Here is a 15,537-nt window from a genome sequence, read left to right on the forward strand (position 1 = left end):
AGTAATTTCGACTCTCTTTCTGTGAATTTTGCCATTCTGAAAAAGCAACCAACTACAAAATGTATTCGCTAATATTTACCTATATGCTTATTTATTTACTTATCTAGTTATTTATTTATTTAGTTATTTCTTTATTTACTTATGTAATTATTTAGTAATTTATTTACTTATTTATTCATTCATGGTTTGTTTACTTATTTATTATTTACTTATTTATTTCTTTACTTATTCCTTTAATTAACGATTTATTTATTTATTTACATATTTATTTTCTTACTTATTTATTTATTTGTTTACTTACTGATTTATTTATATATTTATTTATTCACATATTTATTTATTTATTTTATGTACATATCTGTCTGTTTGACTGTCTCTCGATCTATGTATTGATCTATTTATCTATTTAGTTATTTTATTTATATAGCTATTATATTTATATTGTAATTTTATTTATTCATTTAGTGTATTTATTTAGTTTATTTATTTAGTCAATTAAATTATTTAGTTATTTAATTATTTATTTACTTAATTTATGTATTTAATTAATTTTTTAATTTATCTAGTTAATTTAGTTGATTAATTAATTATTTAATTTATGTGGTTTATTTATGTATATATTTAGTATATTTATTTATTTATTTATTTATTTATTTAGTTAGTTATTTATTTCGATATTTATTTATTTAGTTGTTTATTTATTAGTTATTTATTTTTATATTTATTTAGTTCATTTATTTATTTAGTTTCTTACTTATTTATTAGTTATTATTTACATATTTATTTGTTTATTTATTTATTTACATATTTATTTTCTTACTTATTTATTTATTTGTTTACTTACTGATTTATTTATATATTTATTTATTCACATATTTATTTATTTATTTTATGTACATATCTGTCTGTTTGACTGTCTCTCGATCTATGTATTGATCTATTTATCTATTTAGTTATTTTATTTATATAGCTATTATATTTATATTGTAATTTTATTTATTCATTTAGTGTATTTATTTAGTTTATTTATTTAGTCAATTAAATTATTTAGTTATTTAATTATTTATTTACTTAATTTATGTATTTAATTAATTTTTTAATTTATCTAGTTAATTTAGTTGATTAATTAATTAATTAATTTATGTGGTTTATTTATGTATATATTTAGTATATTTATTTATTTATTTATTTATTTAGTTAGTTATTTATTTCGATATTTATTTATTTAGTTGTTTATTTATTAGTTATTTATTTTTATATTTATTTAGTTCATTTATTTATTTAGTTTCTTACTTATTTATTAGTTATTATTTTCATATTTATTTGTTTATTTATTTAGTTACTTGTTTATGTATTTAGTTATTTATTTAGCTATTTATTTACTTAGTTATTTATTTATTTATTTATTTATTTATCTATTTATTTATTTATTCATTTACTTATTTATGTTTTTACTTACTGATTATTTATTTATTTAATTATTTATTTATTTATTTACTTATTTTTTTATTTATTTAGTTCATTTATGTATTTAGTTTTTAATTAATTTATTTATTATTTATTTACATATTTATTTATTTCTTTATTTAGTTACTCGTTTACTTATTTAATTATTTATTTTGTTATTTTGTTTATTTATTTAGTTATTTATTTAGCTACTTATTTACTTAGTTATTTATTTATCTATTTATCTATTTACTTATACATTTATTTATTTATTTATTTATTTATTTATTTATTTATTCCTTTATTCATTTATTTATTTACCATTTTGAAGCACACTTAATGCCATTACGTATGGAAGAGTTAATGGCCGTCGCTGCATCGTTGGGTTGCGCATGTACGGATCTTCCAATTTTCAATAACAGACAAACATAATCCAGACTCAATTTCACGAATAAAAACGTGATAGTGTTCCTTAGGTCATTAACTGTTGGCATAAACCCCTGATTTAACAAACCCCATACCAATTAATCCAGCGACGTTAAATCACATGATCTCGGGTGCCAGTTAACATCACCACCACGCAAAATGTTGAAGCCCTGATCTTCTCTCAAAAAGGTCCACTATTTTTTGAGCAGTATGACACGTGGCGCCATATTGCTGAAATCAGGCGTTGTTTGATTTGCGACAGGACTAGTTGCCTCAAATTTTTCGATCAAACGTCGAATTGTTCTCAGGCAGGGACGATTACGCACATCCTACACTTCATGTAATGCAAGGAATGCCTGGCAAAGGAATGAGTCATTTTGAATGAGTCATTTTGACAAAAATTTTTGAAGATATCTACCGTTGTGGAATGGTGTAACGTTTCATGATTGTTTGTGAACTACTGTAACCAAATACCTAACTATAATAATACCGGACACCTGTATACTAGCTTGAGCGCGAAATATCGCGGACCTGACATCTAGCGGAGCGGAATTGAATTACGTCCACATATACAAATATTAACATAGCGGGATTCGGACTATTGTATAAAACGTGAGTTACTAATGTGGAATTATATATTAAACACTTAAGAAATGTTGAATAGTATTTAATGTAAAATTATTACTTTATATGAGAGGTGCATATTATGAGAATATTACATACTTCATATTACTTTCCGTAATTATTAATTGTTACATATTATTTCTTTGCTTTAGTGAGACAAAATCATTTCTGACATTAGGAATGAATTTACAATAATGCTTTATATGCCCATTGCTAACAACTGCAAAATTAAAAATGGTAGTACTCTGATGCTTGTAATAAATATTAGTAAAGGCATGTATACAACAATAAAACTTAATTTGCTAAAACCTTAAAATTTCCAATATATTTTAACTTCTATTCATTTATTAGGCCTAAATAAAAACGCTAATTTTTATTGTTCTATCAACACAGACAAAAGCATTAGGCCTAATAACGAATTTTGTTGACTCACGTTTTATGAACTGTCGGAAATCGAAAGTACCATTTTGAGTAAATTGTAATGCTGCAATTGTCACAATTATAAACAGCACACATACACCTTGACATTTTAACACAGCATTAATTAATAAAACTATTAACTAGAACAGCAATAATATACATTGCAGTTCATTACAGCTTGTTTCGCGAGTATCTCCACACCAGCAGATAGGTAGCAGCACCAGCGTCGTTTGCACGCAAAACTGCTAGCTGTCCGGTATTATTGTTGTAAGGTATCTGCTGTAACCATGGGAAAAAAAATATGACTGCTATAGCTTCATAAACAAGCAATATCTTATATGTTAAAAATAGGACACTCTTATTGGAAGACCTTTTATTTAATTATGTTTATAAAATGAATTTTACAGTACATATAAGTGTATTTATAATTTTTATTACAAAATTAATATCTGATATGTAATGTACAGGTCACAAAATCTCTCAGTTTACTTCATATGCACGTGCTTTACATTTTTTAAATATATTCAGTTACTCATTTCCTAGCAATATCAGCAGTGGTCGGAGACTTTCTCCCACAGCACTTCAGTAAGTAATGCTTGAAGTATCTTCTGTAACACTTACTAGAGCAACACAATGCTACTGGGTTAAAACAAGAATTAAACATAAGCAAGTATGTGGACATATGGTACATGTAATACAACTCAATGTGATAGTCAGGTTCTCTTCTTATAATGGAAGTCCACAATAAGTGATACGGGAGCAAACTAACAACAAACACCAATGTAAAACTCAACACAATTCTTGTAGTACCCCTGCGCGAATTTCCTTGATTGTGAACTTCTCCGGACGCTATATTGGTACTCCTCATTAAATGGCGTGCCGCCAGACAATACATACAGACCGTTATACCCAGGGGAAAAATACAGAACACGAGAAGTTCAAACACGACCAGTTTTTGGTAGTATTTTCGTGTCAACCAGCTACTACAAGGTATACTAAAATGCATAGCTAACGTAAATGGAATCGCAAACAATGAACATATTGTCCATATTCCTAGGATGGTGGCAATTGTTATTATTCTAGTCATAGATTGCCGTCTGTTGTGTAAAGGCCTTGATATTACTTGGTACCTCTGAATGCTCATAACAGATATAAAATATGGAGACACTCCTATACTAGTTTGCCGGAAAAACCCAAACATTGGGCATAAAACGTCACCGACTTGCCACGAATCTAACACTATAGTGATGTAGGGAAATGTGGTATTAATTGTTAAGAAAAACAAATCACTAACAGTCAAATTCATTATGTAAACGTTGGGAACAGTGCGCATTTCTGAATTGCATATTATCACAACTAGGACAGCTACATTACCAATCACGCCAAATATAAATAAAAGTATGTATATTACAGGTTCAACATACGCAACAAAAGTGTCGTATCTTGAATAATAATCATTACGCCACTCAATGTGATATGGAACTACAGAATTGTAGTCTTCTTCGTACGTTATGCTTCAATTTTTGCACTGAGCCTTTCCAAGCACTCCCCACCACAACCCCGACACTTGATCAGGACTCTCACATAATACAAAATGTTCCACATACTCAACTACTTCGATGCCATGTTCCTGGCACCATCTCCATACGTTTAAGAGTCCACAGTCACATTCCAGTGGGTTTCCGTACAGATATATATATATATATGTTAATTTCAGCATGCCTCTAAATATTTTATCATCTATGGTCTTGAGGTTATTGTTGCTCAGGATCAGCTTTGTAAGGTTAGTTGCGTTTTCGAATGATATGGGCATTACACGACTTATATTACAATCTGATATGTCTAATTCCTCCACTGTCTGTATGTTCAGAAAGGAACTGTTACTTGGAATCTGAAGTTCTTTGTTTTCATCTAAATATAAAGCATTCAGCTTAGTCAAGTGCATAAAAACATCTGGATGAAGAGTAGATAATCTGTTATGCGACAGAAAAATATTTTTCAAATTAGTAAGTCCAATAAAGGTACCACTTCCCAAGCTGTATAACAAATTATGCGCTAAATTTAGCCACTCTAATGAAGTCAAACCTTCAAAAATTCCGGCCTCTAAATTCTCAATTCTGTTGTACGCCAAATGAAGACTTTGCAAATGCGTCATATTTTTAAATGTACCAACTCTTAATCCTGTTAACAAGTTGTTAACCAGACTAAGGTAGTCAAGCAATACCAGACCATTGAATGCATCTACATCTATATACGAGATTTCGCAATAACCAAGGTACAAAGATTCAATTTGCAAAATACTTTTGGAGACAAATGCCTTTTTTGCAAGTATGCTGAAGTTGTTGTGATGGAGGTACAATTCATAAAGAGGGTTGTGATAAATTTGAGGTAACTCTTTTAAAGAAGCATGTGAACAATACAGTATATCTTCCTCTGGATCACACCAACATTCACGGGGACATAGCCATGAAGATCTTATAGCCTTGGAGAGCAACCACATCCAGAATATGAGAAGTGGTATTAGTAGTAATAAAGCGACTGGGATGATTCTTGAACGTGAAGACATGGTAATTGGTGCTCTGTTGAGAACAAAAGAGTAACTATTAATATTTTCTTCCAAAAAGAAATCCAATAACAAATATGATATTTTTCTTTTACCAAATTATTCCAATACGTTATTAAAAATTTCTCTTTCAATATTCCTGCCCTGCTGAGTGGTCTCGACCTCCGGTGTACAATGGCAATAGTCTGAATTCGAATCTTGGAAAGGCAAAATCATACTGAAACTTGTGACAGAAAAAGGTCGCAAATCGTCTTTCCCACATTAAGCATAAACACACATTCTGACCGGTGATGCACGGAGGGTCTGGTTCAGAAACGAGTGGAGTTTCCTGCTCGAAGTTCGAGTAATGAACGAACCTTTGTGTAGTCAGCCTGTGCTGTTTTGAAACACGCCGATATAGATTATAAACAAAATTTATATCTACTAGATCACAATGCAGCGTAATTGTTACCCCTTCCCACAAATACATACACACATACTTACTGTACGTGCATACATACATACATACATACATACATACATACATACATACATACATACATACATACATACATACATACATACATACATACATACATACATACATACATACAATTATAAAACCTGGAAAAGAGAACAATTTGGAACCATCAAAATTCCGAACTATAAGTCTTCTCAACATCAGGGGAAAGATACTAGAGGAAGTACTAGTAAACAGAATAAATCATCATGTATTCTCTTATGATCTGATGAACAAAAACCAGTATGACTTCTCACCACAAAGAAACACAATGGATGCTGCAATGTCAGTGAAGGACTTCGTAGAAGAAAGCTTAAAAACAAGAGAAATATCAGTCGTCGTAAGCCTAGATGTTAAAGCCGCTTTCGATTCCGTGTGATGGCCTAGTATCCTATGTTCTCTTAAAGAACTCAGATTCCCAAGAAATCTACGAGTATACAACTTCGTTAAATCCTATTTTAATCAACTAATCTAGTAATGGCAAACACCAGCGTTAAATTAGAAAGAGAAGTCAATAAAGGGTGCCCACAAGGATCTTTTATTGGGCCGACTCTGTGGAATATTTTATATAACCCTTACTGAACCTTAACTTCATGAAACGGCAAAAGCGGTAGCGTTTGCAGATGATTTAATATCGATAATCAAGGCAGAAAATGTAGTTGAAGCAGAAAATTACACGAATATACAAATAAAAAAAATAGCCACATGGGCTGAAAGAAGAAAGATAATCGTCAGTGAAGAGAAATCCAGTGTAATGTTAATATCGAGAAGGAAACGAAAAGAAAAACAAAAAAAATAATTAACATCTACCTAAACAACAAACGGCTAGAACAAATCACGAAGATGAAGTATTTAGGAATAATCCTCGATGACAAGTTTAAATTCAGTCAACATGTAAACTACGCAGTTGAAAGATGTGCTAAATTAATCCATACTTTATCCAGATCGGCCAAAATAACTTGGGGATTACAACATAAAGCTTCAAGACTATACATATATATATATATATATATATATATATATATATATATATATATATATATATATATATATATAAGGGAGCCATACTACCCCTATTGCTTACGGAGCACCAGTATGGGCTGAAGCGATGAAGTTTGATTCTAACAGAGCGAAATATACTAGAGTCCAAAGACTCATCTATATAAATATATCAAAAGCCTTTCGTACAACATCTACTGAAACACTGAGTATGCTGCCAGGAATAACTCCCATTACCTTAAAAATTGAGGAGTCGCTTAAATTGTACAACATAATGAAAGGAAGAGATAACCAAACATATACCATAACCCGAGAAGTGGAACACAGAAACTGGCCTCACCCAGTAGAAGCTGTCAAGATCAATGAGGGATCAGGAGATAAGGACTACACACTTTAAATATTCACAGATGGGAGTAAGAGTGAGTAGGGGAGAGTTGGGTAGTATCGGACATCGGGTAATATCGGACAGTGATGTTTCTTTCATCTACTACCAGATGGTAGTACCTGAGTGACATGGTTACGTTTCTGTATGCGACATCTAAACACTGCTTTCAGTTGGAATCATTCGCTCGAAGAGTACAATTCGCAGATACCATTTTGCGTTTCTATGGTTTAGTTTCTGTGCATCGACTTAAATTTGATAGTATGCCTTTCTTGCACTTGAAGTATTGGTACAATATATCTTAAATATAGTGTAAAGTTATTCTTAAATAATAGATTGGTGTATTAGTTACAATGAAAATTATTACATAGTTTAAATTTATTGTGCCAATATAATGACGGTGTAATTCGGATAGTACCGGACAGAACGTTATCGTCTAGTAACGGACAATTATAAATTCCAAATTGGGTCTCACTCTTCATACAACGCATAGGCTCCAACCATTAGAAGAGATTTGAAGCCCTTCACGGACGCCTGTAATGAAGCTTGCTCTAGATGGATGCCCAGAAATCTTTTCTCCAGAATTATGGACTATGAAGTCGTAGAACTGGTCAAATTAGGATATTCACGGGTATGCCGCATGGATTAGCAAAGAAAGGGTTTGAATATACTGGCATTCATCAACCGGATCACTTTCACCGACTTAGACTACATGCTATCCGAAGGGTCTTGATATCTCTGATACGTTTTTTGAAGAGTCTAGGAATGGTGGATCTAAAGGTCCTGAGACAACTGTAGAGGATGTACCTCAGCCTCCAGAAGTACAAGAAGCTTCAGCATCTAAGTCAGTACCTACGTTGTGCACTGCCAAGCCGTCCACTTCTTCCCAGCTGTTCCCAATCTCAAAATCGAAACCATCAACTTTTGGATCCATAACACCTGCTTCATGCTTGAAACCACTCAATCAACATCTTGATCCAGCATCAACTTCAACGTCAAAATCTCACTCAACCACACCACCTCTGACTCCCTATTTTAGTTGCATCATTAAACTGATTTCACCAATTGCAGAAGCTGCTCAACGGGAGGTTAATGTGAAAAGGAGACGAGCTGCCAGAAGTGAGATACTCTCATCAAGCCCTTAACAGAACTGAGCTGGAAGAGAGGCAGGCTTGAAGAATGGAAAAAAGGAAAGGTTAATGCAAGACGGCACAAATGAAAGAACTAACAAGTCGAAACGAAATTAAAACCAAGGACTGAAAAAATGTTGAAGGGGAAACAGAATGTATCATTTGCGGTGAAACCTTCCAGGAAAGCTGGATCAAGTGTGACTTCTGCCAGGGACATGAAAACTGTGCTAACACCGAAAGAACTAGAGAATTTTACAAATATAATTGGTATGAAATAAAAGAAAAAACACAAAATTGAATTTGATCGACTGTTCTAACCTCAGACAATAAAAAATAATAATGTTTAGGGTGTGTCCGTTACAAGCCGTCACTCTTCGTATTTTTTTACGATTTTACCGATGTTCTCGGTAGTCCTTGTAAGTTAAGCTTACAGCGCACGTGCCGTAAATAAATAAAATAGGAATAAAAGCAAATGAATGACACCTACCAACAAATAACAAACTTTATTAATAAACATTTATTTCTGTTATTAAAATCGGCCAAAAAACAGTATGCAATACTTGTGTGTTTACACCATCTCGGAAATTTAAAAGACCCAACTTCGTCTCATCTTTTTGTATCTTTTCCTGTTCCTGTAAATCTCATTTACCACACTTGTAGCGCAATATACTATTTTGGATGATGGTATACTTTAATCGTATTTAACGATGCAGTTTACATGTCTCGTAAGTTGGCAATATACAAACGTAGCTTGGTTGCTATGCAAACAAAAGAAATCACAGTGCTGTTAAAACTACCTACCGCACTAGTGTGCTGTTATAACCTACTTACAGCCTTGGCAACAACGTTCAAACTTTCTTATAGGAGAAATGTTCACTTAAGAAAGAAAATTTATGCAATATTCAAATAGAAAACAAATTTATTTAAATGACGACACTCCGAAACATAGTGTGCGACACATATGGGTTATGCGCGTAACTTAACATCGGAAAATGAAAAAAATAACTCTGCTTTGCCTTTTTTTCCAGTCTGTATTCCAGATTATGTTATAAGGCACTTCCCACTCTTCTATTGCAATCTACTATAATGCCATGACTTCGCTCTGCCTCTTGAAGTTACAGCCTACAACAATGTGAGAAGAAATTTACTTCCACTAACCTCCCACAGAATCGAAGTCAGTTCCGTTGTTATTTTTCCTCAATATAGTTTCGAAATATTATTGACAGTTTAAAGCTAGAAGATCATTAGTCCATGTAGGAAAATAAACTGCTTACCGAAATATAAAAGTGGATTCCCTTGATTAATAATTGATTCTCCAAGGCACGTACAGTGTAATTTAACAGTAGTGACGCAGCAGATCATGGAAATATGCGATATGCAGGGCTCCAGGACAGCAGAGTCTGTGATCCGACAGATAACAGCTGCCGCACGACCTGCCCGTCCTTATCTCAGAACTCGCAGCATCCTGTTCCTGTTTTTAATTGGTTATTTTACGAGGCTTTATCAACTGCTATGGTTCTCCAGCGTCTGAAAGAGATGAAGTTGATAATGCTAACGAGATGAGTCCGGTGTTCAGCGCCGAAAGTTACCCATCAATTGCTCGTCATAGGTTGAGGGAAAACCCCGGAAAAACCTCAAGCAGGTAACTTATTCCAACCAGGATTTGAACCCGATGCCGCTATTTTCACAGCCAGACGTGCTAACCGCTACTTCACAGTGGTGAACTTTTCCTGTTCCTATAACATGTTCTATCGGTCCATTGTAAACTAGCTGGCGCATTCCCAGCCAATACCGGCTGACTGCGCTGAGGTTCGCTGAGTACTCTGGTTACAGGCAGGTAATCCTTAAGGAACCAATTTCTCGCATTGCCAACTGGCGATGGGCGATTTGTGTGAAATGATAACGGAATGCAATCAAATTCCTCATTATCATCTCATTAATATCCCTTGAAGCTATTTTTGCAAACTTGCCAACCGCTACTGCAACATATGATAACGTAGCACAAGTTTCATATCTGAGCAATTATTGAGTTGATGAGATAAGTAAGCAAATCAAAGTAGCTAATATATTTTCACGTTTTTCTACTTTCTTCGTTATTTTTTCACAAACACATGCAATATTGTTGGTCATTTTTGCTGCCTAGGTAAAAAACGAAGAGTAATTTCGACTCTTTTTCTGTGAGTTTTGCCATATTGAAAAAGCAACCAACTGCAAAATGTATTCGCTAATATTTACTTATTTATTTACTTATCTAGTTATTTACTTAGTTATTTAATTATTTAGTTATTTATTTACTTATTTATTCATTTATTGTTTACTTGTTTACTTATTTAATATTTACTTATTTATTTCTTTACTTATTTCTTTAATTATTTATTTATTTATTTATTCATTTACTTAGTTTATCTATGTATCTGTCTTTCTGTCTGTCTCTCTGTCCGTCTGCTTGTGTGCCTGTCTGTCGATCTATGTATTGATCTATTTACCTATTTAGTTATTTATCTATTTAGTTATTTTATTTATTGATTTAGATAATTTATTTATTTATTTATTTATTTAGTTAATTTTTTATAGTTAATTAATTTTTTTAATTAGTTATTTATTTAATCAATTTATGTATTTAGTTCATTTTTTAATTCACCCAATTAATTTAGTTAATTAATTAATTTATGTGGTTTATTTATGTATTTATTTAGTTTATGTATTTATTTATTAAGTTATATATTTATATAGATATTTATTTATTTACTTATTTATTTAGTTGTTTATTTATTTAGTTATTTATTTTTTATTTATTTACTTCATTTCTTTATATAGCTCCTTATTTATTTACTTATTTATTTATTTACTTATTTATTTATTCATTTATTTAGTTACTTATTTATTTATTTATTTATTTTGTTATTTGTTTATTTATTTAGTTATTTATTTAGCTATTAATTTATTGACCTAGTAATTTATTTAGATATTTATTTACTAAGTTATTTATTTATTTATCTAATTATTTATTTATCCATCCATTTATTTATCTATTTATTTATTTATCTATTTATTTATTTATTTATTTATTTATTTAGTTAACCATTTATTTATTTATCTATTTATTTATTTATCTATCTATTTAGTTGTTTATTTATTCATTTATTTATTCACTTATTTATTTATTCGTTTATTTAGTTAGTTATTTATTTATTCATTTATTTATTTAGTTATTTATATATTTACTTATTTATTTATTCATTTATTCATTTATTTATTTATGATTTTGAAGTATACTTAATGCCATTACGTATGGAAGAATTAATGGCCGTCGCGGCATCTTTGGGTTTCGCATGTACGGGTCTTCCAATTTTCAATAACAGACAAACATAATCCAGACTCAATTTCACGAATAAAAACGTGATAGTGTTCCTCAGGTCATTAACTGCTGGCATAAACCCGTGATTTAACAAACCCCATACCAATTAATCCAGCGACGTTAAATCACATGATCTCGGGTGCCAGTTAACATCACCACCACGCAAAATGTTGAAGCCCTGATCTTCTCTGAAAAAGATTCACTGCTTTGTGAGCAGTATGACATGTGGCGCCATCTCTCTGAAATCAGGCGTTGTTTGATTTGCGACAGAACTAGTTGCCTCAAATTTTTCGATCAAACGTCGAATTGTTCTCAGGCAGGGACGATTACGCTCACCGTATACTTCACGTAATGCACGGAATGCCTGCCGAACGTATGAGTCATTTTGAAAAAAAAAATAACAAGATTTCTACCGTTGTGGAATGGTGTAACGTTTCTTGATTGTTTGTAAATTACTGTAACAAAATACCTTACTATAATAATACCAGACAGCTGTATACTAGTAGCTTTGGCGTGAGTGCGAAATATTGCGGACCTGACATCTAGCGGAGAGGGATCATATTACGTCCACATATACAAATATTAACATAGCGGGATTCGGAGTATTGTTTTAAACGTGAGTTACTAATGTGGAATTATATATGAAACTCTTAAGAAATGTTGAAAAGTATTTAATGCAAAATTATTATTACCTTATATCAGAGCTCCATATTATGAGAACATTGCATACTTCATATTACTTTTCCGTAATTATAAATTCTTACATATTTTGTCTTTGCTTCAGTGAGACAAAATCAATTCTGACATTAGGAATGAATTTACAATAATTCTTTATATACCCATTGCTGACATCTCCGAAAATAAAAATGGTAGTACTCTGTTGCTTGTAATAATTATTAGTAAAGGTATGCAGACAACAATGAAACTTAATTTGCTAAAACCTTAAAATTTCTAATATATTTTAACTTCTTTTCATATATTAGGCCTAAATAAAAAAGCTAATTTGTATTGTTCCATCAACACAGACAAAGGCATTAGGCCTAATAACGAATTTTGTTGACTCACGTTTTATGAACTGTCGGAAATCGAGAGTACGATTTGGAGTAAATTGTAATGCTGCAATTGTCACAATTATAAACAGCACACATATACCCTGACATTTTAAAACAGCGCTAATTAATAAAACTATTAACTAGCCCAGCAACAATATACATTGCAGTTGATTACAGCTTGTTTCGCGAGTATCTCCACACCGGCAGGTAGGTAGCAGCACCAGTGTCTTTCGCACGCAATACTGCTAGCTGTCCGGTATTATTATAGTAAGGTATTTGCTGTAACCATGGGGAAAAAATATGACTGCAATAAACAAGCAATATGTTATATGTTAAAAATAGGACAATCTTATTGGAAGACCTTTTATTTAAATATGTTTATAAAATAAATGTATTTACAGTACATGTAAAGTATTTTCATAATTATTTATTACAAAATTGATATCTGATATGTAATGTACAAGTTTGAAAATCTCTCAGTTTATATCATATGCATGAGCTTTTCATTTCAAATATCTATTGAATTACTCATTTCCTTGCAATATTAGCAGTGGTCGGAGACTTTCTCCCAAAGCACTTCAGTAAGTAATGCTTGAAGTATCTTCTGTAACACATACTGGAGCAACACAGAGCTACTGGATTAAAACACGAATTAAACATAAGCAAGTATGTGGATATACGGTACATGTAATACATCTCAATGCGATAGCCAAAGTCTTTTCTTATAAAGGAAGTCCACAATAAGTGATACGGAAGCAAACTAACAACAAACACCAATGTAAAACTCAACACAATTCTTGTTGTACTCCTTCGCGAATTTCGTTGATTGTGAACTTCTCCGGACGCTATATTGGTACTCCTCATTAAATGGCGTGCCGCCAGACAATACATACAAGCTGTAACACCTAGGGGAAAAATGCAGAACACGAGAAGTTCAAACACAACTACTTTTTGGTAGTATTTTAGGCTTAACCGGACACTACACACTCCCTTGAAATGCATAGCTAACGTATGTGGAATCGCAAACAATGAACATGTTGTCCATATTCCTAGGATGGTTGCAATTGTTATTATTCTAGTCATAGTTTGACGACTATTGTGTAAAGGCTTCGATATTATTTGGTATCTCTGAATGCTCATAACAGATATCAAATATGCAGACACTGCTATACTAGATTGCCGGAGAAACCCAAACATTTGGCATAAAACGTCACGGAATTTCCACGAATCTGACACATTAGTGCTGTAGGGAAATATGGTATTAATGGTTAACAGTAACAAATCGCTAACAGCTAAATTCATTATGTAAACGTTGGGAACAGTGCGCATTTCTGAATTGCATATTATCACAACTAGGATAACTACATTACCAATCACGCCAAATATAAATAAAATTATATGTATTACAAGCTCAACATACGTAACAAAATCGACGTATCTTAAAATATAATCGTCACGCGTCTCAACATAGTTTGTAACTGCTGAATTGTAGTCTTCTTCGTACGTTATGCTTCCATTTTTGCACTGAGCCTTTCCAAGTACTCCCCACCATAACCCCGACACTTGTTCAGGACTCTCACATAATACAAAATCTTCCATATGCCCAACTACTTTGACGCCATGTTCCTGGCACCATCTCCATAACTTTAACAGTCCACAGTCACATTCCAGTGGGTTTCCATCCAGAAATATATGTGTTAATTTCGGCATGACTCTAAATATATTATCATCTATAGTCTTGAGGTTATTGTTGCTCAGGATCAGCTTTGTAAGGTTAGTTGCGTTTTCGAATGATATGGGCATTACACTACTTATATTACAATCTGATATGTCTAATTCCTCCACTGTCTGTATGTTCAGAAAGGAACTGTTACTTGGAATCTGAAGTTCTTCGTTTTCACCTAAATATAAAGCATTCAGCTTAGACAAGTGCCTAAAAACATCTGGATGAAGAGTAGATAATCTGTTGTGCCACAAATAAAGATTTGTCAAATTATTAAGCCCAATAAAGGTATCACTTCTCAAGCTGCATAACAAATTATGCGCTAAATTTAGCCACTTTAACGATATCAAACCTTCAAAAATTCCGGCATCCAAATTCTCAATTCTGTTCTTCACCAAATCAAGACCTTCCAAATGTGTCATATTTTTAAATGTACCAACTTTTAATCCTGTTAACAAGTTGTCTTCCAGATTAAGGTAGTCAAGCAATACCAGACCATTGAATGCATCTACATCTATATACGAGATTTTGCAATTACCAAGGTGCAAAGATTCAATTTGAAAAATACTTTTCGAGACAAATGCCTTTTTTGCAAGTATGCTGAAGTTGTTGTGATGGAGGTATAATTCATAAATAGGGTTGTGATGAATTTGAGGTAACTCTTCTAAAGAAGCATGTGAACAATCCAGTATTTCTTTTTCTGGATTACACCAACATTCACGGGGACATAGCATTGAAGAATCTATAGCCTCGGTGAGCAACCACATCCAGAATATGAGAACTGGTATTACTAGCATTAAAGCGACTGAGAGGATTCTTGAACGTGTAGACATGGTGACGGGTGATCTGTTGAGAACAAAAGAGTAACTATTAATATTTTCCTTCAAAAAGAAGTCCCATAATAACTATGATATA

The 15,537-nt window shown here is 32.1% G+C and overlaps 2 protein-coding genes across 2 annotated transcripts in view; both read right to left on the reverse strand.

Annotated features, from left to right (window-relative positions):
* Positions 1–5,490, reverse strand: part of LOC138708572 (insulin-like growth factor-binding protein complex acid labile subunit) — a 35,690-nt gene extending 30,200 nt beyond the window's left edge. The window contains exon 1 of the mRNA XM_069838689.1: positions 4,438–5,490. Coding sequence (XP_069694790.1) covers positions 4,438–5,482 — 1,045 coding nt within the window. The 5' untranslated portion in view covers positions 5,483–5,490. The remainder of the gene's footprint in view (positions 1–4,437) is intronic.
* A 2,677-nt stretch (positions 5,491–8,167) lies between these two features.
* Positions 8,168–15,537, reverse strand: LOC138708573 (chondroadherin-like). The gene is made up of 2 exons (XM_069838690.1): positions 14,307–15,537; positions 8,168–8,308 (listed from the first exon to the last, which is right to left on the reverse strand). Exons 1-2 carry the CDS (start codon positions 15,453–15,455, stop codon positions 8,168–8,170), a joined length of 1,290 nt encoding a protein of 429 aa, XP_069694791.1. The 5' UTR covers positions 15,456–15,537.

This window comes from Periplaneta americana, chromosome 11 (genome assembly GCF_040183065.1).
Source record: "Periplaneta americana isolate PAMFEO1 chromosome 11, P.americana_PAMFEO1_priV1, whole genome shotgun sequence".
Taxonomy (NCBI): domain Eukaryota; kingdom Metazoa; phylum Arthropoda; class Insecta; order Blattodea; family Blattidae; genus Periplaneta; species Periplaneta americana.